General features: G+C 47.7%; 12 protein-coding genes across 13 annotated transcripts; 5 read left to right on the top strand and 7 right to left on the bottom strand.

Annotated features, from left to right (window-relative positions):
- Positions 1 to 624: 624 nt before the first annotated feature.
- Positions 625 to 2,150, bottom strand: E1B28_009156 (uncharacterized protein; the record flags this gene model as incomplete). Its single annotated transcript, XM_043154025.1, has 3 exons — positions 625 to 1,584; positions 1,634 to 1,969; positions 2,037 to 2,150. 3 exons carry the CDS (start codon positions 2,148 to 2,150, stop codon positions 1,294 to 1,296), a joined length of 741 nt encoding a protein of 246 aa, XP_043009312.1. The 3' UTR covers positions 625 to 1,293.
- A 948-nt stretch (positions 2,151 to 3,098) lies between these two features.
- Positions 3,099 to 4,340, bottom strand: E1B28_009155 (uncharacterized protein; the record flags this gene model as incomplete). The annotated part of the gene is made up of 2 exons (XM_043154024.1): positions 3,099 to 3,282; positions 3,343 to 4,340. The coding sequence occupies 2 exons, from the start codon at positions 4,338 to 4,340 to the stop codon at positions 3,099 to 3,101; spliced, it is 1,182 nt and encodes a 393-aa protein (XP_043009311.1).
- A 49-nt stretch (positions 4,341 to 4,389) lies between these two features.
- E1B28_009154 (uncharacterized protein) lies at positions 4,390 to 5,763 on the top strand (the record flags this gene model as incomplete). The annotated part of the gene is made up of 1 exon (XM_043154023.1): positions 4,390 to 5,763. The coding sequence occupies one exon, from the start codon at positions 4,390 to 4,392 to the stop codon at positions 5,761 to 5,763; it is 1,374 nt and encodes a 457-aa protein (XP_043009310.1).
- Positions 5,764 to 6,174: 411 nt separating this feature from the next.
- Positions 6,175 to 6,477, bottom strand: E1B28_009153 (uncharacterized protein; the record flags this gene model as incomplete). The annotated part of the gene is made up of 1 exon (XM_043154022.1): positions 6,175 to 6,477. The coding sequence occupies one exon, from the start codon at positions 6,475 to 6,477 to the stop codon at positions 6,175 to 6,177; it is 303 nt and encodes a 100-aa protein (XP_043009309.1).
- A 109-nt stretch (positions 6,478 to 6,586) lies between these two features.
- E1B28_009152 (uncharacterized protein) lies at positions 6,587 to 9,423 on the top strand. 2 transcript variants are annotated; one of them, XM_043154021.1, is made up of 14 exons: positions 6,587 to 6,630; positions 6,683 to 6,779; positions 6,835 to 6,861; positions 6,915 to 7,022; positions 7,079 to 7,176; positions 7,229 to 7,645; positions 7,698 to 7,875; positions 7,927 to 7,988; positions 8,042 to 8,110; positions 8,164 to 8,365; positions 8,424 to 8,463; positions 8,517 to 8,714; positions 8,769 to 9,086; positions 9,137 to 9,423. In XM_043154021.1, exons 3-14 carry the CDS (start codon positions 6,855 to 6,857, stop codon positions 9,267 to 9,269), a joined length of 1,830 nt encoding a protein of 609 aa, XP_043009308.1. In that variant the 5' UTR covers positions 6,587 to 6,630; positions 6,683 to 6,779; positions 6,835 to 6,854; the 3' UTR covers positions 9,270 to 9,423. The 2 variants fall into 2 exon arrangements, with proteins under 2 accessions (XP_043009308.1, XP_043009307.1); XM_043154020.1 differs by having other exon boundaries at positions 6,683 to 6,861.
- A 341-nt stretch (positions 9,424 to 9,764) lies between these two features.
- On the top strand, positions 9,765 to 11,184 carry E1B28_009151 (uncharacterized protein). The gene is made up of 9 exons (XM_043154019.1): positions 9,765 to 9,953; positions 10,014 to 10,150; positions 10,208 to 10,372; positions 10,426 to 10,550; positions 10,600 to 10,634; positions 10,690 to 10,839; positions 10,900 to 10,930; positions 10,987 to 11,089; positions 11,153 to 11,184. Exons 2-8 carry the CDS (start codon positions 10,096 to 10,098, stop codon positions 10,990 to 10,992), a joined length of 567 nt encoding a protein of 188 aa, XP_043009306.1. The 5' UTR covers positions 9,765 to 9,953; positions 10,014 to 10,095; the 3' UTR covers positions 10,993 to 11,089; positions 11,153 to 11,184.
- A 714-nt stretch (positions 11,185 to 11,898) lies between these two features.
- E1B28_009150 (uncharacterized protein) lies at positions 11,899 to 13,400 on the bottom strand. Its single transcript, XM_043154018.1, has 5 exons — positions 13,319 to 13,400; positions 13,072 to 13,232; positions 12,498 to 12,930; positions 12,006 to 12,437; positions 11,899 to 11,942 (listed from the first exon to the last, which is right to left on the bottom strand). Exons 3-5 carry the CDS (start codon positions 12,501 to 12,503, stop codon positions 11,907 to 11,909), a joined length of 474 nt encoding a protein of 157 aa, XP_043009305.1. The 5' UTR covers positions 12,504 to 12,930; positions 13,072 to 13,232; positions 13,319 to 13,400; the 3' UTR covers positions 11,899 to 11,906.
- Positions 13,401 to 13,907: 507 nt separating this feature from the next.
- Positions 13,908 to 15,106, top strand: E1B28_009149 (uncharacterized protein; the record flags this gene model as incomplete). The annotated part of the gene is made up of 8 exons (XM_043154017.1): positions 13,908 to 14,029; positions 14,093 to 14,125; positions 14,178 to 14,199; positions 14,252 to 14,330; positions 14,394 to 14,549; positions 14,601 to 14,694; positions 14,750 to 14,873; positions 14,936 to 15,106. 8 exons carry the CDS (start codon positions 13,908 to 13,910, stop codon positions 15,104 to 15,106), a joined length of 801 nt encoding a protein of 266 aa, XP_043009304.1.
- A 369-nt stretch (positions 15,107 to 15,475) lies between these two features.
- E1B28_009148 (uncharacterized protein) lies at positions 15,476 to 16,064 on the bottom strand (the record flags this gene model as incomplete). Its single annotated transcript, XM_043154016.1, has 3 exons — positions 15,476 to 15,511; positions 15,568 to 15,999; positions 16,059 to 16,064. The coding sequence occupies 3 exons, from the start codon at positions 16,062 to 16,064 to the stop codon at positions 15,476 to 15,478; spliced, it is 474 nt and encodes a 157-aa protein (XP_043009303.1).
- A 1,675-nt stretch (positions 16,065 to 17,739) lies between these two features.
- On the bottom strand, positions 17,740 to 18,129 carry E1B28_009147 (uncharacterized protein; the record flags this gene model as incomplete). Its single annotated transcript, XM_043154015.1, has 1 exon — positions 17,740 to 18,129. The coding sequence occupies one exon, from the start codon at positions 18,127 to 18,129 to the stop codon at positions 17,740 to 17,742; it is 390 nt and encodes a 129-aa protein (XP_043009302.1).
- A 260-nt stretch (positions 18,130 to 18,389) lies between these two features.
- E1B28_009145 (uncharacterized protein) lies at positions 18,390 to 22,209 on the top strand. The gene is made up of 4 exons (XM_043154014.1): positions 18,390 to 18,637; positions 18,718 to 19,559; positions 19,615 to 19,732; positions 19,799 to 22,209. The coding sequence occupies exons 1-4, from the start codon at positions 18,433 to 18,435 to the stop codon at positions 20,239 to 20,241; spliced, it is 1,608 nt and encodes a 535-aa protein (XP_043009300.1). The 5' UTR covers positions 18,390 to 18,432; the 3' UTR covers positions 20,242 to 22,209.
- E1B28_009146 (uncharacterized protein) lies at positions 20,442 to 22,187 on the bottom strand (the record flags this gene model as incomplete). The annotated part of the gene is made up of 1 exon (XM_043154013.1): positions 20,442 to 22,187. One exon carries the CDS (start codon positions 22,185 to 22,187, stop codon positions 20,442 to 20,444), a length of 1,746 nt encoding a protein of 581 aa, XP_043009301.1.
- Positions 22,210 to 22,937: the final 728 nt, after the last annotated feature.

Genomic DNA, 22,937 nt, shown 5'->3' with positions numbered 1-22,937 from the left:
AGGTCTATACAAGCAGCAGCACACCACAACAAAAAACCAGATACAGCACATAGCACATCTGGTGCAAGATGCAGCACACTGACTCGGAAATTGATTTCCGAGTGTGCTTCGCCTCATGTGAATGTGCTGTAAATTGAACTTGGTGTGCTGTGTCCTGTCATAATTTACTAATACATTCAAGAAATAAAAATAAAAAATAAAAAATTGTACCATGCTCAATATGACACATTGTGATGTCATCACATGTGACTGTTGATTTTGTTCAACAAACCATTTGCAGACCCCATTCATTCTGGTCTTTTCCCCCCCTGCTCTACTTCTCAAACACCTTACAGAATCAGTAGTTAATTAATAAATTATGTGTACATATCTATTATAGAGAATAGAACATATATTTGAAGTGGAAAAGGGAGGGACCGAAGGGTGATGATGGATGTCGGAGGAAAAGAGAAAATGCTGTGCTGCCAGGGTCCGCGGGAGCCAATATTCCGTGCATGCTTTGGGGTGAAACAACCATGTGACTATTTCCCACACTCCCTGCTGAGAACTGTGTGGGAAATAGTCACATGGTTGTTTCACCCCAAAGCATGCACGGAATATTGGCTCCCGCGGACCCTGGCAGCACAGCATTTTCTCTTTTCCTCCGACATCCATCATCACCCTTCGGTCCCCACCTTTTCCACTCAATCGGCGAACCATGTCTATGTTAGCCCGACCCGCAATGATCAAGCAATTCTTCTGTACCCTTCAATATCATACCCTGATTCATTCTTGTTGAACTTTGTCTAGTATCATGCCAATACATTTTCCCTGTACGTGGGACTCGGACTCGTTCGTCACTTTCATCTCGAATCTTCGTGATGGTCTGACTCGAATAATAGACGAAGAAAGAGAAAGTCAAGTTGATATGCGCCATCGATCCTTGCTTTTGTAGTCGTGCTGGATAGATTGGACTTCGTGCTTTGGTACTAATGACAGAGCTACGGTCTCACTATTGATTCCGGGATGAACAGAAGGGCAGGTACTATATTCAGACAATGACAACGAAGTCTCAAACTTTTCCCTGCCTGACGATACGTGCAGCTTGCCCAAGTTATATCGTAGTCCATGAGCACGTTCCCCTGATTGAAGTACAAACATCCTTTTGACAGTGGAAGGTTACATAGACTGACAATCCAGTCTATCGCGACTCAAATACGGCAAATACTAGAGGAATTCGGTGCCGAATGAGTACTCGTAATCGAAAGCTGGGGTTGTCTAGGGTACTAAATGTCCGTTATATTATACATACATCTACTTGTCAATTGCTAGTACCGGGACCCAGTACTTCCCGTAATAGTTCATTGAGATCAACCTCAGGTGGTGGTACTTAATCTTGTCGAGACGCCATTTCTCCTCTCCAGGAGAGAGATTCTGAGCGTACTTTCCTCTTGTCTGACCCTGCGGCTCTATCCTCGCCTCGCCAATAGCCATCATGATCCGAGACGCGACTTCCATCCCAAACTCTTGACGAGTTATAGGACGCTTCTCTGGACCTACAACGATGTCGACTCTCCAAATCGGGCGTGTCCGGAGCCCAGGAAACTGTCTTCGCGTTGGTAATTTAGGAGAAAACAAATCAAAGGCAACTTACATCGAATGTCATCTGAGTCCTGCCAAGCCATTTGTTGATAAGTATAGGCTCATGGGGATTATCAACAACCACCTTGCCAGCCGAAAGTTGGTGCAAGTAGGGACCGGGTATTCCCCTCACTGCGAAGGTGAGGGGTGGTTCAGTGAGCAGTGATCTGCTCGAGTATTCTGGTTGACGAGGAAGGTATTCCACAGAGCGGACTACCGGAGCTCCAGACAACGCATTTGTGGGTACATTGTTTTCCATCACTGCTTGTGGGGTGTAGTGGTATGTCTGGAAACCAGGAAGTTGGTGAATCACACCAGGAGGGAGCAAGGCGGGGTTGCTGTATGGGTGCTAAATAGACATCGGTAGTGGGTGATGTTCATTTGGACAATGAAAAGATGGCACTTAGGATACGTACCTGGTGGGTGGATGTAGACGAGCTACCTTGCCGAGTGGGGTGACCATGACTTGCGTGGAGTTGCTGAGGAGGAAGGCAACGTCCGTCAATATTGTGACACGCGTTGTGAGTCATTCTGGCTCTGGGTTGAGGAATCAAAAGGACAGCTCTGAAGCAGACAATATGAGGTGTGTTGAAGAAAACTACATAGACCCCATATCGGTTTTTATACGACCGTTTATGCAGCTTGAACATGGCCTCATCCACAATCTATTGTCTGCCACATTGCGTGGCGAGCCTCGGAACACTCTTCTCGGAGCGAAATGAATACTATTCCTCTGGCACAGTTGTTGAGCGCCAGCTGCATACATAATTGTGAGCAAGAAAGAAAACAATATTCATGAGCGATAACACGCACCAACTATTTTATACCGCCACGGTGAGTTGCGGATAACCGGCAAGGATATCGGTACCCAGGTCAAAGCGGTCTGAACCAGAGTTCATCTATGGCTCACAACGTGTCATCTATCTGGTCTGATACCATGATATTTGATTCACAGAAGAAATTGGACACAATAGGTTCAAGCTGCGCCAATACTTGGGCGTTGTGAGTGTGTTTGTCTTCGCCCTTCATCATAGCCGGCTAACAGGGATGCTCGTTGACGATGGGAAGCAGGAATCGTGACGGAGAGCACCGAGACTGACAATCACCGGTTCCGTTCGTGTCCAATGAATAAACATCTACAAAGAACATTTGTTCTTGCTCGGTCCCGCTGCTGGAAAAGAATTGTGTGAAAATAAAATCAAATAATGCAATACAAGTAGAAGTTGCACGTATCCTATTGCCATGACACTCGATGCTCTGAAATCTTTACTTCTTGAAAAGTGAGAACAATTCGCGGATCTGAGGCAAGTAGGGCTGAGTTGATACCTTCCACAAAGCTGGAAACGATAACCAAAATGAGGAGACGGAGATGGAGAAATCGACTTCATGCATTCCTGAAAAACACAGGTATGTAAAGCAGAGTTTCATGCAACATTAGAATGACTAAAGGTAAGAGATACTGCTTAACCGTCAATAGCCTAAGTTTTGCGTTTTTTCTCTGCCCCGCGTGGCCTTTCACGAACCACCAACTTGTTGCTGTTCTTGGGTCCCTTCGGGCCAGGTTTCCTCGTTCGAGTACCTTTGGTTCCCCAGCCCCAAATTGACACAGGATGCTTGTTTGACTTGGATTTACCGCGTCCACCTCCGTGCGGATGATCACACCTAAGAACGGATATTCAATGTAAAGTGTAAAGAATAAATGGAGGCAGAAAACAAACGCACGCGTTCATAGCAACACCACGAACACTCGGCCTACGACCCAGCCATCTAGAACGTCCAGCCTTGCCCAGCGATCTGTTCTTCCACAAGTAATTACCAACCTGACCAATAGTCGCACAACAGTCTTGGAGAATCTTCCGGACTTCACCGCTCTGTAGGCGGACTTGTGTGTATTTGCCAGACTCTTCGTGGGCCATGACAAGGGCAAAAGAGCCTGCGGATCGGACAAGGATTCCCGGCCCTTGGGGTGATAAGGAGATGTTGTGGATAACAGTTCCGGGTGGAATTAGACGCAGAGGAAGGACGTTTCCGGATTTGAGCGTCAGTGCACGGAAAATGCCCAACGCGAGCGACTGCTCGGTATTCTCTTCTGCTCCTTGATTGGCCGCTGTCGTTGTAGTCCCACTCTTCTTTTTCCTTTTGTCCTCCAAAACAAGCCCTGGGACTAAGCCCTCCGGTATTCCGGACCTAAAACTCTGTACAGTATCGCCTGCCCTCATACCCTCTGTAGCGATAACATAATTCCACAATTTCGTTCCCTGCGCTGTTGGATCCCTATTTTTGAGCAGCGCAATATGTGCTGACCTCCCAGGATCATACTCAATCCTCACTACATCGTGCACCCCGGGTTCTGTTCGCATAAAATCGATGATTCGTATACGTTGCTTGTGACCACCGCCTCGATGACGAACAGTTATTCGTCCCGTGGAATTCCGACCACCATTTTTGCGTCTCGCGACGGTTAAGGGACGGAGAGGACGTCCTTCGTAGAGATGTGGTGTAAGAGGTCGCTTTAGATGACGAAGCCCTGGAGTGACGGGTTTGTATGTTTTAAAGAGAGCGGAAGTCCTCGAGAGTGCTTCGGTCAAGTCTGGGGATTTTGTGGCTTGCTGGATTTCTGTGGCATAAGTAGATCTTTGAATACGAGATAGACTCGAAGGGCCAGAGATACGAGAGGAAAGTGACCTGAGCAGTCCTGAACTCCTCTGAACTGAAAACATGCGAGAGGAGAAAAACGCGCTGTCACGTGTCGTGAAATACGGCCTCGCGATGAACGACCACGACGAACGCGACGCTTCCAGTAGTGAGGACGACGAAGTTTTCGTCACGGACTCTACAGACGGAGACGACGATGACGACCGGAAGATCCTTAGCTCTCCAAAGCGAACTCGCAAATCCGAAGCAGTAGCTGATGCTATGACGCCACTTATCGTCCATTCCTCTTTCGACGCTTATTTCACTCAAACAGCGGCACGCCCTCAAACGTCAAACAGTGTATTTTCATCGATTATTCCTCCTCTTTCTGCAGAGGAATACGCTGAAACTCTAGCAGATATTGACCGATCTATCAAGCAGCCCTTGGCCTCGGAAATTGTCTCCAATCCATCCGTTCGGAATGCCCTTTTCTCTCGGCTCGTTCTTCAGCTTAGAGCCAATTTCAACATCCTATGTTATGGATATGGCTCTAAGCGCCAGCTGTTGAACCAATTTGCTGCCGAAAGGTGTGCAAAGTTGGGTCATGTTGTCATTGTCAACGGATTTAATCCTGATTTCGGTGGGGTCAAGGAAGTGGCGAAGATTATCGAAAACAACCTTTCAGGAGTTTTATCTCTTCCCCTGCCCTCTGGACCATCCTCTATAGACTCCCAAATTCAACGAATATGCCAATTCTTCAATGGTGACTCCCCTTCAGCCACTCAGAAGAACAAGAAACGTCGTCACCTTTACATCGTGATTCACAATATCGACTCTGATGTCCTCCGAAGTGCAAAATCCCAATCCCTTCTTTCCAATCTCGCTTCATCACCCGGAATCCATCTAGTTGCCTCCGTGGACCATATTAACGCACCACTCATCTGGTCTTCTTCACAGCTCGCCTCTCGTGGGTCAGAAATGGATTCGACCTCCACATTCTCTAAAGGTTTCAACTGGATTTGGGCAGATCTCACAACTGTTGCACCTTACGACTTTGAATTGACATTCGCGGATCGCACCTCCATTTCAGGCGCACACGACATTACTTCGCGGAAACACGCGAATTCTCTCGCGACGTCGCTCACCAACGCTGCCATATCTGAAACGGCAGCACTTCATGTTCTGGCGTCTGTTACAGTCAAAGCCAGAAATCTTTTCGCATTAATGGGTCGGCGTCAGCTCGAGTTGATGGAGGCAGCCGGCCAAGAATCGGGTACTACCATTGGCGACAGCTATTGGCATCAGTTTGCCATCACCTATTCTGCGCTTTTTAATGAGGCCAGAGACAAGTTTCTAGCGACGAATGATACCCAGTTGAGGGCATTGCTTGGGGAATTTAGAGACCATAATCTAATTGTGGGGTCTCAAGGAGGCAGTGCTGGTGAGCTTTTATGGATTCCTGCACGGAAGGACCGGTTGGAGAAGATCTTGGAAAGGGTCAAGGATTAAGAGTCCTTGATATTAAGGTGGACCTTCCCCGGCTTTGGACGTCTGGAGTCTGGACGCTCGCACTTCGAGGAACAGGAATTCGCTTTCAACCCATATCCGTTTGACACCCGTTCTGCACTAACTCATCAAATTACTGTTTTTTACATGAGTTCGAATAGTCGTTCGGGGGTCAGGCATCCGCAACCGATTCGTATCAGCTTCGTAGATGAAGTTCGCGAGTCCGAGTCGCTGCAGTCTATATTACACTAGAAATACATGCTCCATGTTCGTGCCGTGAATCTCCTCATGTATGCGCTCTTCATTGATGACTGTGCAAGAAATTTGAATGAATCACGAACCAGAAAGGAATCAACTCACTACTTACTAAACAATTGGCTTGCACCTTCGCAGATACAGCCTAGCACTCAGTACTCAAGGTTCCTCCTCTGCTTCATCTTCATCATCTCCCTCGTTCACGTTCTTTTTAGGTTCTTTCAGAGCCTCGTCCTTCCCAACCGCATCCCTCCACTTCGTCAGATCGATGCCAATCTGATTTCGAGCTTCCTCGACTGCATGATGAAGAGTAGTGTAGTAACTTTTTATATCCCGATCATCGTCCGCTTTGACGGGTACTTGTATAGAACGTGAGGGAGTGAGCCCCGGCATATTACTTTCACTTCCTGAAGGAGGGTGAAGGTCATAAGAAATCGCTATCGTTCGCGAAGTGGCGGTCATTCTGCGAAGCAAATTAGCATTAAAGGCTTCGGCCGAATCTAATTATGGCAGCTCGTGGGAAACGTACGTTACTGACATGTGATGGAGGCCCTCGACTGTGACGTCTGAACTTTGCGGCAAGCCAGGAATGGCAGAGTCAAAAACGATTAAAATGTAAGTTTTCAAGCTTTTTCAGAGTTCAGAAGCCGATTGTTATTTGTCTTAGCCTCACTGTAGGTTCCGCAGCAGGTTCAATAAAAGAGTTATTCGCCAAAGTCAAGGCTATCGACTCGAAGCATGGCAAATTCGACTTTGTACTCTGTGTTGGTGATTTCTTCGGTCCTCTCGGTTCATCTTCTCAAGGTCAGGAGAATCTAGCCACACTCCTGGACGGAGAAATGGACGGTGAGCAGGCCTGTATCATGGCAAGCCTCGGAGGATTGACTTGCTGTCTCCAGTTCCAATCGAGTGCTATATCATGCAAGGAGAGAACCCATTGCCAGACACTATCATACAGAAGTTTGCAAAAACCGGTGGAGAGCTCTGCAAGAACGTGTTTCTACTCAGTACGGTTCCACTGATTCAGTATTCAAATATGATCTGACTGGCACCGGCTTTCCAGGTAAATCCGGTCTCATTACAACAGCAAGTGGCCTAAGGATAGCCTGTCTCGGTGGAATCTACAACGAAGATGTGTACTCGAGTGCGGAGGCAGCCCCAGTTACGCGCTTTGCCTGTTATTCTCTTGCTTATATGTTGACACCACGAACAGGGTTTTGCATCACCTTTTTTTTCATCACATTCCATCGAAAGACTATTGTCCAATACCCTCACCACAACAGCCTCATCAAAACAAGACTATAAATCTCTCGCATCGATCCAATCTTCCTCGTCCTCGTCCCAATTGATTGACATCCTCATAAGCAATACATGGTCAGACTCCATATCTCAATTCTCCTCAATACCTATACCGAATCAAGAAACTGTGCTCACCACCGCTCCACCGTTAGACGACGTGATGCGACGTATCAAGCCTCGTTATCACTTTGCCGCTGGTGGTGGCAGCCCACCATCGTTTTGGGAACGGGAACCGTTCGTTTGGGAGGATGAACCAGGCGGTCGGGTATCGAGATTTGTTAGTCTTGGAGCATTCGGTGGCGAGCAACCTGCATCAGGAAAGAAACAGAGGGCAAGTTTCCACCTCTCTGGGATTCTTTTTCTGCTAACCTTTGTTTTTGTAGTGGTTTTACGCGTTCTCCATCACACCTAACGCACCCCCAGGACCTAGACCAGCGAACGCGACAATAAATCCCTTCACTGAAGGCATAGCAAGACTACCCAAGCGGTCATTAGATGATGCTGTAGGAGAAAACTATATCTTTGGGAACATTCAACATCCCGGGAAACGCGTCAAACAAGGTACATAACCCGAAATTAAATCTCCCTCGCACGAGTATAACGAGTCCACAGACAGACCTCAGAACGGGAAACCACCACCGGGGTATAAATGTCGGCGGTGTGAATCGACAGAAGTAACACTTGCTTTTATGCCGTGCATCCGCAATCTGGCTGACTTGTCTCTTAGCATTTCATTAACGACTGTCCAGAACGAAGTAAACCTCCTGAAGGATACGTTTGTAAGATTTGCAACACAGTATGTGACATTTCTTCCTTGCACAGGGAACAGTAATTGATTGTCCGCGTCAGCCCGGCCATCTCGTTCGTGATTGCCCGACGAGACATGCAGTTGGCGACACGGGTGGCAAGAAACCCAAGGAGGGTTATGTTTGTCGTGCATGCGGGAGCGATGCTCACTATCTTGATGATTGTCCTGTTGCGAATCAGCGTACATCATATTCTGGTGGGGAACGAGGACGGGGGAGGCGCGGACCACCGAAGGAAATTGAACGTGAGTTTTGTATTTGACTCTCATTTCCACATCCATTTTGATGCAAGTATTTCTTCAGCATCCGAATGCTGGTTCTGTCTGGCGAATCCGAATCTAGCGTTTGTGGCCATTCTCGATTTCCTCGACTGTCTCTAAACTCGTTTGTTTCAAGAAAACATCTCATAGTCGCTATAGGAACAGAGTGCTATGTTACTTTGCCCAAAGGACAAATCATACCTACACAATCCGCGGCTGATCATGTTGATGCTCCCGGGGGAGGACATGTTTTAATCGTACCCATCTCTCATTTCCCAACCTACACAACCATACCATCGGATTTAGCGCCCCCGATTGTGGACGAGACGGAAAAGTATTTAGTTTTTTGCTTATTTCGCAGAATGACTCATACAGACTTTTCCTTCAGATACAAATCGGCACTCCGAGGGTTCTATGCCAAACACTTTTGTGTACCTGTTTTCTTTGAGGTCGGTCGAATAAGCGGAAAAGGCGGGCATGCGCACGTTCAAGCCGTTCCGATTCCGGATAGACTCAAAAGCAAAGTTGAGGCCGCTTTCATAACCGAAGGGCGGTCCCAGGGAATCGACTTTGAGGAAGATACGGATGGCGCTTTGGAGTCTTGCCAGGGCGGTAGAGGTGGATATTTTAGAGTAGATCTACCGGATGGGGGGAAGATGGTGCATCTCATCAAGGAACATGTCCCATTCGGGATACAGTTTGGGAGGTTAGTGTTCGTTGAATCTACGTTTACACGTCTGAATTGTTGTTGAGCAGACAAGTCCTTGTGAACCTGTTAGGAATGCCCGAACGGCTAGACTGGAAAGCGTGCACACTCACGGAAGAAGAGGACAGAGCTGATGCTGCAGCTTTCAAAGCGGCCTTCGCTCCTTTTGACCCAAGCGGATAAAGTGTCCAACGTCAATGTATGTATGAACGGATGTGAATACAACTTGTTCCGTCTGGTATTCGATGACAGTCCTAATACCCCTGGTAACCTATCTCCGGGGGCGAAACTGTAACGCTACTGACGCGGACAGAGGTCCAAAGAGGTTGCAACGCGTACGTGCGGGGGCAGTCTGCGGAGTCCGTCCCGCTTATAATTACTTCGTCCTCATCGCTGCTCCGTATCAATACTCAATGACATAGGAGCTTACCTTCTTGCCACGGCCAGCATTTCCCAGTCACGTCGCACAAAAAGCTTGTACAACATGCTGTACAAAGGACGTTGTAAATTATGCTGATTCAAGCTTTCCTTTAAAATAGAAACCCAACTCGACAGTTGTACGACTTGGGCGTGCGATTGGTTTGGATAACGGACGGTACTGACTTAGGCTTAGATATTGTATTCCACTGACTTCCGAGAATTGCGTCAGCATTCCCTCATTTCCCCCGCTATCTTAATTTAAAAGATTTAAAACATGAATGTACCCGGATACAACTTCAACGTCGTCCAGGATGTCGCCCTCACCGTCTGCAAATTCATCTCTCGCCACAATAAATGAGCTCATCGCCGGGAGCGTAGGAGGAGCTGCTCAAGTCCTGGTCGGTCAACCTCTCGACACGATAAAAACTCGCGCACAAATTGCTCCGAGTATGTTTCTTGCTTCCTTGCGTCTCCAGCTTAATTGTAATGAAAACATTCACATTACAGAGGGCATGTTTGTAAGTTCAGAGCGTACGAATACGCAGAATCGAGACCAATTTGATTTATCGCGCCTTCATAGAAAGGTCCTATGGACATTTTAACACAGACGATAAGAAAAGAGGGATTCTTTGCGTTGTACAAAGGTGCGTCAGATCGTTCGTTTATGGTCCTCTGAATACTGGCCTAAAAGTATATTACAGGTATGGCTAGCCCGTTGATCGGGATAGCAGGTGTAAACTCCCTACTTTTCGCCTCGTACGGTGTTTCAAAACGCATTATATCGCCTTTTCCACAACTTACCCTTCCGGAGACCGCACTCGCAGGCTCTATGGCAGGAGCGGCCAATGCCATACTGGCCAGTCCAGGTAAGCATCGCCCTATGACACGAGCGTGTTTTTGCTCTGACCCCCGAATCCAGTTGAGATGTTCAAAGTCCGGATGCAAGGACAGTATGGAGATGCCTCAGACAAACGGCTGAGAACAGTAGCTCGGGAGATGTGGTCACAATGGGGTTTCCGGAAAGGTGTCATGCGAGGTTACTGGGTACGCGTCATTTCATCTTGGACGTTCTATCGTACTCACATTCTCTCAGGTAACCGTGCTTAGGGAAATACCAGCTTATGCAGGGTAGGTTGTTTAATTTTATTACAGCCTGGCAAACGCGACTGATCGATGACTCTAGATTTTACACTGGTATCGATTGTTCTTGTTTCAAAGGGGCAAAATGTGAAGATTCTTTTCAGCTTACGAAATCTCCAAACGCAAGTTCGCAGCGGTGTACGGGAAAGATATCCCAGTATGGGCTCTTCTTGCGAGTGGATCTACCGGCGGAGTAAGGGCCCTTTAGGTTTTAGGTTCAAGTTTGTGATAACGTCTTGACAATGCTTTGTAGATTGCTTACTGGTTATCATGTTATCCTCTGGGTCAGCTAAACTCCATCTGATTCCTCTCGGCGTTCTCATCGATTTCGTTCCCTCAGATGTGATCAAATCTCGTGTACAACTTCGCGCGACGCCCCCCACTGGAACGCCTGTTCAATATATAGCACATGAGGTGAAGCTCATATTGGCTGAATCTGGAGTGTCAGTATTCCGACTGTGTAGAACTCACCGGGTGGATACTGATTTTTCTCCCTTGACCTATAGGAGAGGCTTGTTCAGTGGACTGTCGCCTTCATGTAAGCTCTCTTTCTATGCGCGCCAACAAAAACTGATCTGAGATGCTCTCTTCAGTGTTACGAAGGTAATTTACCCTGCGATTATCAAAGGCTTTCCCAAACTCATCCTCTACAGTATACCCGCAGCTGCCAGCACATTCGCTGCATTTGAGATAACGAGAGGTACTTTGCGTGTACCTTTATCCTGCATTCTCGCTAATGGGAGATTTTACCTTCGTAGAATATTTGGTGGGGATTACTGGTGTATAGTAGAGGTGGATGAGGTGTTCGCTGGCCGCCGCCATTACTCGAGTATAGTATTTATATGGATCTCGCTCATTGTTTTAAATTGTGCTATTACGCAGGACACCGTGGAACCAGACGACCACTTCTATGAAGGATCAATCTGATCTGTAGGTCGGCGTCATTCAGTGCCCTATCATGAAAGCATGACAGGTTTGCCTACCCCTTCGTGGCGTCTATAACTTCTGGTGCACTAACCTTCATCCTCGTTCAAACGAGTCCCGACTTTGAGAGGTGGAGGACGAAAGATGAATATGAATTGATCACAGACCGAGAGACATATTCTTTGTGAGCAGGTGAGAGCTAAGATAACTCGAGTCTCATTCAGACAGGGTGCAGGTGATTGAAAGAGTGATTTATTAGATGCCAGATTATACAATAGAATAGAACTACCTCCTCCGAAGAAACAAGCTTCTTGCAATGGTACGCTACGTAGATATTTAGAGGAAAGTGATATCCCAATGGGTCCCCTCATCCTGTGTTAAAGGAGCATTTATTAGTAACATTTTGCAGTGAAGAGCGATCTAGAGAAAACTGACGCAGTAGAGGTTGCCACTCGCAGCTCGCCATTGCGGAAAACCGTCAGACCTGTCAGCGATTTTCGTGAAAGCGGAGTGGATGTAATTATCGAGCCCGGTCTGATGCTTAACGTCGACCTTATGTCCAGTGGCATGGGAGTTGGTGCCACTTGCGTGGCCGACTTCTGTTCCGCCGGTGATTACCAGGGAACTGACGCCAGAGGCATGCTTCAAGGTGATGACCCCATCGACGGTGCCGGAGAGGATTCCATCGTAGGATGTGCAACTTTTGTTACTTTTAGAGGTACATCCGCCAGAAGAGGAGGCGGTAATGCCCTCAGGTTTCAAGCGAGCTTCTGCTTGAGCCTGTGTAAGAGGGGTTCCACTCCGCTCCTCCAAGGGAGAGGCGAGAGCAAAGGCAAGGAAAGTAGCGATGGAGACAACTGCGGCGAGCTAAACAAAGAAGTTGTCAGATTGGGGAGTCTGGCGCAGAAGATGAGGGTGCCTGCAGACCTTCATTGTGTTGTATGGTCAGAGAGAGTAGAGTGTGAAGGATTGCTGAGTCTGTTTCTGCGTATCGGTGGAGTCTTTTATAGCATTTTTGAAGACCAGCACCATCGTATGTATATCTGGCTGATTTGACGGGTGTCAAGGCTAATTTGACAGACTTCCTTCCTAGTAGGGCGACACATTACGGGTGCGATGCAAGGCAACCTTCAAGTTGTGATGCGCAACGAATTGCATACTATGGCTGGGTACAATGCGGATGTCACATGAAACCATGAGTAGCTTCTGGCCAATGCGGAGCCGATTTTTATGGATGTGACTTTTTCATTTTCGAATGGTGTTAGAGCAGCACGAAGTTCGTTAAACTCGGTCGATAAGTTTAAAAATTGTCTAATGTTCTCAGGGTAACTTGATAGATGATCCTTAAAGCTTGACATATCTGGGTTGGTAACAGTATCAGAAAATAGCAGCCTTTCAGAATAGGTATGGATAGATGGATACACAGCTTGGTCCAAAGTAAGAACTGCCGCATAGACAGGTGTACCGTGTTCGTCTACCACACAAATACGTGTCAACGCACCATTCTGGTTCCAACGTATCCTATAATCTGCCACGGAAAGAGCGAAGACACAATAAAAACATTCTGCAAGTAGTGCATGACCCGAAAACTTCGCATCTAGAGCTCCGAGAAATCAGCAAACGCTTCAAGCCTTCAATAGGTCAAACAGGCCACTGCGCAGCCTATATAAGTCAGAACGGTATGAAAACCATGGACACTCGATAATTAAAGGTTACTGATAGCAACCGCAGGTAAACCAGGTACCTACCTCTCGAGTCGCCATACGTACTATGGATACCAGTTGTTATTCTTGCTTCTTGTTCAAGGTAAGTATTGAGACCCAATATTTCCTATCTCGTGGACGTTTTCCCACGCCGTGACTCTGTGCGGCTCGGTTGCTTGCACATGAGTCGGCTTGTGGCACTGCAACCAGCTGCACTGGTCGCTCAAATTCGACTCTGAGATATCCCCCATCCGTCGTACTTGCTCAGTTTACTATATCTCGTTCTCACCATACTGGCTCCTTCTAACGATGGTATCGAACAAGCTTCATCTTCTGGCACGTTCAATAGTAATGTAATCCCTCTAACCATCTCTGCCCTCTCGGTAATTTACCATCTCTCATTGAATTAGACCACGCTGACATATATTCTCCTATAGGTGCTGTTTTTCTTATATGGTTAGTACTTGACACTTTCAAAGACGCAGATCGTTTGCTAAGACCTCTCTTAACAGGTATCTATATGTTCATATTTGTGCTATCGGTCCAAGTTCTTTCCCGCCGTGAAGGAACCGCTCCCAAGCTTTACATGTACTCGATCGTTACTCTTTTTCTGCTAGCAACCATTTTCACTGCAATGCAGACATGGGGGCAGTCGCGAAATGCTGTTGCTGAATTCCGGTCTGCAACTTCAACGGAGTCTGGCAACACACCATCATTCAAGAATATACATAACGATGATGGGATGCTTGCTTGGAAGTAGGTGGAGAATCCCTTCTGATTACTATCATCGTGCTCACAATCCGATGCCGCCCTGCACAGTTCAACTTTGAGCATGATCTCGTGTTTGATGAAGTACGTGTCATCTGTTTTTCAAAACCTTTCGATGAACGAAGCTTCGGTTCAGTGCGGTCGCAGATTCTATGTTGGTAGGTTCTTCTGACACTCTTCACGAGAGGCAATGCTCATCACAGCTTCAAGATCCATCGATGCTACGTTATCTGGAATTCCAACGTGTTCGTGCTGTACCCACTTATCTTTGCCACCGTGATTCTGAATGGTCGGTCCGACTCTCGTCCAATGTTCCGATTATTATTGTTCATATCTCCTGGTTTACCGGTAGGATTCGATCTGGGTTGCATTCTTGCAGGCACTGTCGGGCTCACTCAATCTACGCCTGGTCAAGCTGATTCCAGGCTTCTATCGAGGGTTCTCACCGCCAATAATGCAGTGATTATAGTCATATCTTTGTTCCAGATAGTTTTGACGTTCATGACGGGTTGGTCGGTCTCGATTCACTCCGAATGGAGAACTTACACATCTGAACAAGGAGGAAGGATTTGGTGGATCGGCCGAAAAGCAAGGCAACTACTAGGAAGGCCCACTCCGAACAGTACCGACTTCGCAACTATTGTGGCGATCGTGTACGTAGTCATCATCACACTCCGCATTTGTGAACGTGCTCAGTGGAAATGATAGCGTTGAGTCTGGGTTATTGTACGCAAGCACACTCTTGGTGTTCTTTATCATAGAGCGTGTATTGAACCCAGGGCTTCGGGGTGAAATTTCCTTGAATTTTGGTATCGTCGTGACGCTCATGTCGGTAAGAACTTACATCATACACGTTCACGTTACGGAATCCCTGACTGGCGTGTCTACTTATAGGGTATTGCTCCTACGTTGATCATCGTTCGGGCAGCATATGGTAAATCTGTGGACACCGTTCACCAGATGTCAACAATGTTACACTTTGCGGATGCTATTCCGGAACCGAACAACAGCGCCGGTTTGAGAATCGACGGCCTGCCGGTAATTATTGACCTCGAGAACCGATAATTGAGACCCAGCACGAGCGCAGCGAGGGAGGCAGAGGCGAATCTCATGGTCAGTGCACAGATGACGGATGTAGTCATCTGAGTGCGCTATCATGAAAGGTTTCCATCTGCACTTTGCCTTCATCGTCGATCAGACGAGTCCTAACTTCAGGAGTCTGAGAGGTGGAGCGGAAGAAGATGATTTGATAACAGACCGAGAGACATACTCTTTGTGAACAAGTGAGAGCTAAAATAACTCGCTTCTCATATCAACTCACCGCTGACAGAGGTCCGGGTGATTGAAAGTCACTCATTAGACGCCGGACTATACATACAACCGCCTCCGAAGGAACAGAGACAAGCTTCTTGCAATGGTACTCTACGCAATTATTTAGAAGTAAGTGATATCCCAATGGGTTCCCTCATCCTGTGTTGAAAGCGTTTATTAGTATCATTCTGTCGTGAAAAGAAAAGAAGACTGACGCAGTAAATGTTGCCACTCGCAGCTTCCCACTGTGGAAAACCGTCGGACCTGTCAGCGATCCTCGTGAAAGCGGAGTGGATGTAATTATCGAGCCCGGTCTGATGCCGAACATCGACCTTATATCCGTTGGCATGGGAGAAAGTGCCACTTGCGTGGCCGACTTCTGTTCCACCGGTGATTACCAGGGAGCTGACGCCAGAGGCATGCTTCAAGGTGATGACCCCATCGACAGTACCGGAGAGGATTCCATCGTAGGACGTGCAAGTTGGATTACTCTTAGAGGTACATCCGCCGGAAGAGGAGGCGGTAATACCCTCAGGTATCAAGCGAGCTTCTGCTTGAGCCTGTGTAAGATGGACTCCGCTTCGCTCCTCAAAGGGAGAAGCGAGAGAAACGGCAAGGAAAGCAGCGATGGAGACAACTGCGGCGAGCTAAACAAAGAAGTCGTCAGATTGGGGAGTCTGGCGGAAAAGTGAGGGTGCCTACAGACCTTCATTGTGTTGTATGGTCAGAGGGAGTAGAGCAGGATTGCTGGATCTGTTTCTACGTATCGGGGTCTTTTATAGGACCAGCCCCATCGTGTGTATTTCTCGCTGATTTGACGGGGATCAAGACTAACTTGACAGACTTCCTTCCTAGCCTTGACAGATGCATGCGGGTGCGATGCAAACGTGATGCTCAAAGAAATGTTATGGCCGAGTTGCGAACTTCACATGAAGCCATTAGTAGTGTCTGGCCAATGTGGATGGTTTTCGATGCGACTTTTTTCCTTCCATTTTCTTTCGGATGGTGTTGAAGTAGCACGAAGTTCGTGGAACTCGGTTGATAAGCTTAACAATCGTGGACTGATCTCAGGTGGACTTGATAGATGATTCTTCAAGCTTAAAGATCTGGATTGGTAACGGTGTTAGAAGATAGCAGCCGAGTCTTTTCAGGATACATACTAGTAGATAGATACATAGTACACAGTTTGGTCCAAAGCAGGAACTGTCGTAGTCACTGGGAGTACAGTAAGTAGTCGTCTACCACAGACGAATACGTGTCAACGCACCATTCTCCACCGTATCCTACAAGCTGCCACGGAAAAAGCGAAGACACGATATGGATATTCTGTAAGAAGTCTGATAGTACATGATCCGAAAATCGTAGAGAGGCCATTGTGCAGCACGGCAGGACCAAAATCTAGACCAACATGGTTGAGAAGAATCTGTGGGAGGAAGATATACATATAAGCGGGAATGGATCGCGAAGCCATCTGCAAAATGAGGCACAGGCCGTATAGGTGATCAAGACAACCATGGGCACTCGATAAAAAGATTAATGATAGTAGTAACCGCATAGACCAGGTGCCCTCATGTCCACTCGAGTTGCCATCTACGCAGGCGGACTACTGCCATCAGAATTATCATACAGCTGCAGCTCCCTGTGAGACCGTGACTGAGTTACCGTCTTCAGGAATCAGATTTTCTTGCTGGTGCTGAGCACTGACTACTGAAGTATAACTCCCGTCAGTATAACCGGGTGAAATGTTCGAAGTATGGATATCCTACTTACCATTCCCCCTTCTTCAGGGTGTCCATGAAGTTCACGAGTATCGGCAATATATAGTAGAGTACCTCTGAATGTACGAGACTGGAGCCATGGTTGTGTTGAAGGAAAGTTACCGCACTCCATCGTAGCATCGGCAGAATGAAACTGGTCGAAGGGCGGGGGCAGCCCACGAATCTACCATTGAGATCGTGCCACTAAGAAGTCATTCCGAGAACAAGCGTTACCATATAAGTCACTTCGACTCTTCTGCGTCGGGACTCGGAGGTCACCCTCAATTAGGCGGTGCTGTTGAGGGCCAGTTTCTAAGACGAGTTTAAGTTGACTGACGCGCGACCGTCAGTATCCTCCAGGGACCAAGAAGGATTCATGTGAAGATATTTTGGAGTAATAACAGTCATCACATCCGCATGTGCGCGCGTGCTCAGCTCGTGGACTCTGAATTGTTGATACTGTGTTGGACCCAGGGCTTCCTTGATTTTAGAGTCGTCGCGACTACCATGTCGGTAAGAAACGTCATGCACACTAAATCCCTGACCAGCGTGTTGATTTACAGGGCATTTCCCCTACGCTATCGTTCGGAACACTGCCTGCGAAGTCCATAGTAGACGAGTACGGGTTTGCTAAGCAGGTGGGGAAGTGGAGTTGGAAGGCGGTCGTTTTTGGGAACCAAAACCGGTACAGGCGTCTGGATCACCCATGACACAAGTTGAGCTTGAACGTTTGAATATTGACTCTTCTTGATTTCGGATACGTCTCCGACCATCGGTGTTCACGATGGATCGAAGGGTTCGGAATAAAAAGAACTGTGGACGACCAGTTGACCAACGACAGAGAGGCGAAGGGTGATTCAAGTCAGAACATTGAAGAATGCACTGCTTGCGGAAGTTGAAGGATAAGGTCAAAGGTGGCCAGCAACTCGTCCAAAATGGAAGTACGTTGTTTTGGCGAAACAGTGGGGAAGAACCCCAGAAATAAATGCGTTGCGATATGATACTTCCTTGGCTCGACATTACACTCGCGCTCCACGTTCTGCGGGTCAATAGCTGCTGCAATTTCTACCAATCTCCAGCTTTTCATCGGCTGCCAGACCGTTCCAAGTTTGCTGAGGTTTGGATTGAAGAAGTGATTTTGAAATTTCATGAACCCGAGGTGCCGCTGGAGCAGTAATTTTGTGCAAACGACGCAAGGTGAAATCTCAGCCTGGGTAGCTTTTTGCTGAGAGCGTGTAAGCGCCCAGGCTGGAGTATTTGCTGATGTAATCTACTTTTCTTCCTGCACACCAGAAAAGACGGGCCTGCTCGCTGCACTCAGCGATGATCACCCATGCTCTCCTCGAATCTTCTTCTGGTTATGGCCTCTTCCAAGTTAAGCTCAGCGAAGATATTGCTGCTCACTCACAAGCAGCTCAGGATTCCATAAAAGACCTCTCAAAATTCGGGAAAATGGTTTCGTTGATGAGTTTTGCACCGTTCAAAAACGCTGCTCATGCATTGGAGAATGCCAACGATATATCGGAAGGTGCGTTTTGCGCTCATTTCTTTCTTGGCACTTTTGAGGCTCATATCGCGTTCGCCATTATCATTATTTTCCGCCCTTAGGCCTTGTCAACGACTATTTGAAGGATCTTCTGGAATTGAACCTCTCCAAAGCCTCCAAAAAAACCCCCGCCGTGTTGGCAGTTTCGGATTCTTCGTTGGGCGGTAACATACGAGAAACAGCCGGCATTCAATGTGATGCCTCGGACAACGCACAAAATATCATACGCGGTCTTCGTTTACACGCAGGAAAACTTCTCAAAGGGCTCCAGGATGATGACCTAATGAAAGCCCAACTAGGTCTCGGTCACTCCTATTCGCGAGCGAAACTCAAGTTTAACGTGAACCGAGTCGACAACATGATCATTCAGGCAATAGCTCTGTTGGATCAACTGGACAAGGACGTGAATCTGTTCTCGATGCGTATTCGGGAATGGTACGGATATCACTTTCCCGAACTCGTCAGGTTAGTTCCGGACAACTACCAATACGCTCAAGCTGCACAATTCATCGGGGACAAGGATACGCTGAGTGAAGATAAACTTCCTGAACTCGAAGCTCTCCTCGAGGATAACACTACCACCGCCCGGAATATTTTGGACGCGGCTCGAGGATCTATGGGCTCCTCCCTTTCCGAATTGGACATGATTAACATCCATTCGTTCGCAACGCGAGTCATCTCTTTGGCAGAATACCGAAAGTCGTTAATATCATACTTAACGGAGAAGATGAACCTCGTCGCTCCTAGCTTAACGGCATTACTTGGGGAGAGGATCGGTGCACGGCTCATCAGTCACGCAGGTAGCTTGACGAATTTGAGCAAGTACCCGGCAAGTACAGTCCAGATTTTGGGTGCAGAGAAGGCGTTATTTAGGGCGTTGAAGACGAAGGGAAATACTCCGAAAGTGAGTTTTCTAACTTGGCCGTTACCCACTCAGCGCTCAATTCATCGTTGAACAGTACGGTCTCTTATACCACTCTACCTTCATCGGTCGTGCAAACCCAAAACACAAGGGTCGTATATCAAGATTCCTCGCCAACAAGTGCTCGATAGCGTCACGGATAGATTGTTACTCTGGTATGACATGATTTCCCGCCGACCTGATATCTTTGACTTAACTATTCATTCCCTCAACGTGTTTAGACAACCCTTCAGCGAAGTTCGGTGAGGCTTTGCGAGCTCAAGTTGAGGAACGTCTCAACTTTTTTGAGACGGGTGCCCCACCTTCCAAGAACGCCGATGCTATGAGGAAGGTATTAGAGGGATTAGCTTTGGATGATGACGAGGATGTAGATATGGAAGACGCGGACGGCGAGCCAGCACTGACTACTCTTGGAATTAGTCCGAAGAAAGGAAATAAGGAGAAAAAGAAGAGAAAAATTGATGTTATGGATGATGATGAGGATGGTGAGCCGTCGCCTAAGAAGGTTAAACTGTCGAAGGAAGAGAAGAAGGCCTTGAAGAAAGAGAAGAAGGCAAAGGCAAAGGCCGAAGCTGCTATTGCTGTCCAGAAAGAGGACGTAGACATGGAAGATGTGAGTGTTTTATTGCCAGTTTGTTTAATGATAGTCTTACAAGTCTGTTAGGGCGAAAAGAAAAAGAGAGAGAAGAAGGAGAAGAAAGAGAAGAAAGACAAAGAGAAGAAGAGCAAGAGCAAGGAGTGACCTTGGGCTATTTTCTCTCCCTGTCCTATCTCCTGCGCAATATTCTAATTTTCCATTGTCTGCCCTTGCGGTATTGTCATCGACTCTGATTCGCCCTCGTTTCACCGTCTTTTGGTGTCAATTCAGTACGAATCCAAATTAGGATACAAGAGGTGGTTTGGAATATGTGGGCAATCTGTGGGATGTCCTCCATCAGGTAAATCATCCACCTTTGCGGCAGAACGGTCATTTGGGAGTTTAGGTTTGGTAAATTGCCATGCTATCGACAGCCCTTGGTTTCGAAGGTCAGAAATTTGAGGACGGTATTCATCCTCCCAATGGTCAAGCGTTTGAATATTAGGGCCGCCTCTGAATACCACCTTGACCGACCTTAAGCGTCTCACTTTACAATGCACGAACCTCTTCGTTATCAAGTCCATTACCCGTTCTGCATCAACAGAATGAATCTCCAGGAGCGTCAAGTCCTCCAACGACGGACACAACAAGTTGTTACCTGCCGAAGGCTCTGCGGGAGTGAGCGCCCGGATCGCTGCTCCTGTGTCCTGTTGCGTACCCCAGAAGACACCTCGTTGAAGGGACAAGGAGGTCAACGAAGGCATGAGTCGAATGCACTGATTAATTAACTCAGATGCAGGTAGGGGGAGGTTGGTGCTGAAGGATCTCAGAGACGAACTGGATTTCTCCAAGAACAACTTCAGAGGAGAATCTGCCAAGGCAAAGTCGACGTCCACGCCTAGATGGAGAAGGGATGGGCAAGTTATGGAGTCAAAGAATAGCTTTACGTTATCCGAATGACTGAGCCCGATTGACACTGGGGCGATGGCGGATTCGCGGAATAAAACTTCAAACGACTGTAATGAGGGTAAATGGACACGAGGAAGGTCAGCTCGGTCATCGGGAGCTACGTGGGGGAAGATCCAAAACGAACACTTCATTAGATTTCTCTGCATAAAGGAGAGAATCCGCAGTGCAGGTAAGACTTCCAGTGAGCCGAGGTGTGGATGAAGAGATATTTCGGTGATCTGCTCCCAACGCAATGGGAGTGCCACCACATTATGTGAATGTTCGAAGCCCAAGTCGACAACACGAAGCGAAGGTGCAGACCGAATTAGGCTCTCCAGATGAGGTGCGTCGGGGATGCTCGAACGGCCACTATACAGCGTTAAAGAATGCAGTCGAGGCATCTCTTCCGGGTTCAGAGATTTCACTGGATCTAGAAACGGTGCTAGCACCCCGTCAAAACGAGCCCTGAACCAACGTCGCCGGTATCGAAGAAATGTATCGACGACCGACTGAGCTACTGTAAGAACAGGTTCCCTGAGTTCCTGAGGATTCTGTGTCCACCCCCCGATTCCGAAGGTAACTGAGAAAGTGATAGAGGTAGAGCCTGATCTGTCCAGCCAACGCTCAATCCCCGTTCGTCGTTCATCTACGAGCATTCGGTAAGTTCCGAACTCTCTGCATACCGGAATGTAGATATGGATGGACGACCACAAACGTGGAGTTGTCAGAGCAACGTTTCGCCATGCATTGCAAACGGTAGTGAGCACTAACGGTGCATGTTTTGTGCTACGAACTGGGTACGGTTCCAAACACTGGAGGAAGATCTCTCTGAGAAGGTCGTCTGGTAAGCGTCTAAAAGGCGATGTAAGACCGAGATGATCGTCGATGTAGGCACTGAGAGCGTCCCGCTCGCTTCTGAGTTTCGCGAGTGTTTCCTCCAGGCGAGCTATCTCAATGTTGACTTGTTTCAAGTCCTCCTGGGACCGCTGAACTAAATTTGCGATCTGCTGTATTTCTTCTACATTGGCTGCATAGTTTGAGCTGAGAACATGCGTGAAAGGGGAATGGGAAGGGGCGGCTATCATGGTGGTCAAGGTCAATTGGGTCGTCAAGGAGCGTGAGACAACTAGACTCCCCTCATCCCGTCGTTGACAATCTTTCAATTCTTTGTCAGGGAACAGTCTTCCACACGCGCAATGGCGTGCTAGCTTGTCATGGCACCAATACGAAACCACCCGAGTCACTTCTTATATGTTATTCATGAGCCCAGAATCGAAACTTCAGCATGTCACATCTGCTGTTGAATATCCGTCAGCGTGGCGCCTCGTATCTGAAACGGCACAGCGTTAACCCACAAACCACGTCTCGAAATCGGCTCCATATATCTCTTTCTCTTCATCGCCACCGCGATATCAGCAAGGGTTCTCACTATCCGATGGCGGTTACAAGTTCAATGTGTTCGGGCTGCTAGATCTGCGACAGTGCCATAAACAACGGCATTATGAAGGCCTTCCTCCCGCGTTCGTGGCCTTATAGTCATAAAGGTTTTGTCGAGTGCGACGATACCAATACACGAGCAGCGCGGCCAAAGTTTGGGTGACGCGCCACCACGAGAGTGTGTTCACGACGGGGTGATGCATCGAGTCGAAGATTCGCTGGTATGTGGCATGCTTTGAGGTACATCAACTTCTCTGGCCGCTTTTGGAACATCCCTGATACTAATCCCCGCAAACGCAGTGTCTTCAAGAGAATGTCTGGTAAATTGCTAAGTTATGATGGTTGGGATATGATGATTTTTGTACTGGTCCCCCTCCAAATGCAATCAGGGCTACCAA

Source organism: Marasmius oreades, chromosome 5, assembly GCF_018924745.1.
Source record: "Marasmius oreades isolate 03SP1 chromosome 5, whole genome shotgun sequence".
Taxonomy (NCBI): Eukaryota; Fungi; Basidiomycota; class Agaricomycetes; order Agaricales; family Marasmiaceae; genus Marasmius; species Marasmius oreades.
This window is presented reverse-complemented; position numbering and strand designations above follow the sequence as displayed.

Excerpts from the sequence above, each read along its gene's own strand:
- E1B28_009145 (XM_043154014.1), top strand. The coding sequence starts at position 18,433 with ATGATCACCCATGCTCTCCTCGAATCTTCTTCTGGTTATGGCCTCTTC. Across the intron at positions 19,560-19,614 it reads CGAAGGGAAATACTCCGAAA|TACGGTCTCTTATACCACTC; the intron begins GTGAGTTTTCTA and ends ATCGTTGAACAG. Across the intron at positions 19,733-19,798 it reads ACGGATAGATTGTTACTCTG|ACAACCCTTCAGCGAAGTTC; the intron begins GTATGACATGAT and ends CAACGTGTTTAG.
- E1B28_009151 (XM_043154019.1), top strand. The coding sequence starts at position 10,096 with ATGGACATTTTAACACAGACGATAAGAAAAGAGGGATTCTTTGCGTTG. Across the intron at positions 10,151-10,207 it reads ATTCTTTGCGTTGTACAAAG|GTATGGCTAGCCCGTTGATC; the intron begins GTGCGTCAGATC and ends AGTATATTACAG. Across the intron at positions 10,635-10,689 it reads GAAATACCAGCTTATGCAGG|ATTTTACACTGGTATCGATT; the intron begins GTAGGTTGTTTA and ends CGATGACTCTAG.
- E1B28_009150 (XM_043154018.1), bottom strand. Across the intron at positions 11,943-12,005 it reads CGAGTGGCAACCTCTACTGC|GATGAGGGGACCCATTGGGA; the intron begins GTCAGTTTTCTC and ends CCTTTAACACAG.
- E1B28_009152 (XM_043154020.1), top strand. The coding sequence starts at position 6,605 with ATGGCAGAGTCAAAAACGATTAAAAT. Across the intron at positions 8,715-8,768 it reads ATTGTGGACGAGACGGAAAA|ATACAAATCGGCACTCCGAG; the intron begins GTATTTAGTTTT and ends CTTTTCCTTCAG. Across the intron at positions 9,087-9,136 it reads TTCGGGATACAGTTTGGGAG|ACAAGTCCTTGTGAACCTGT; the intron begins GTTAGTGTTCGT and ends GTTGTTGAGCAG.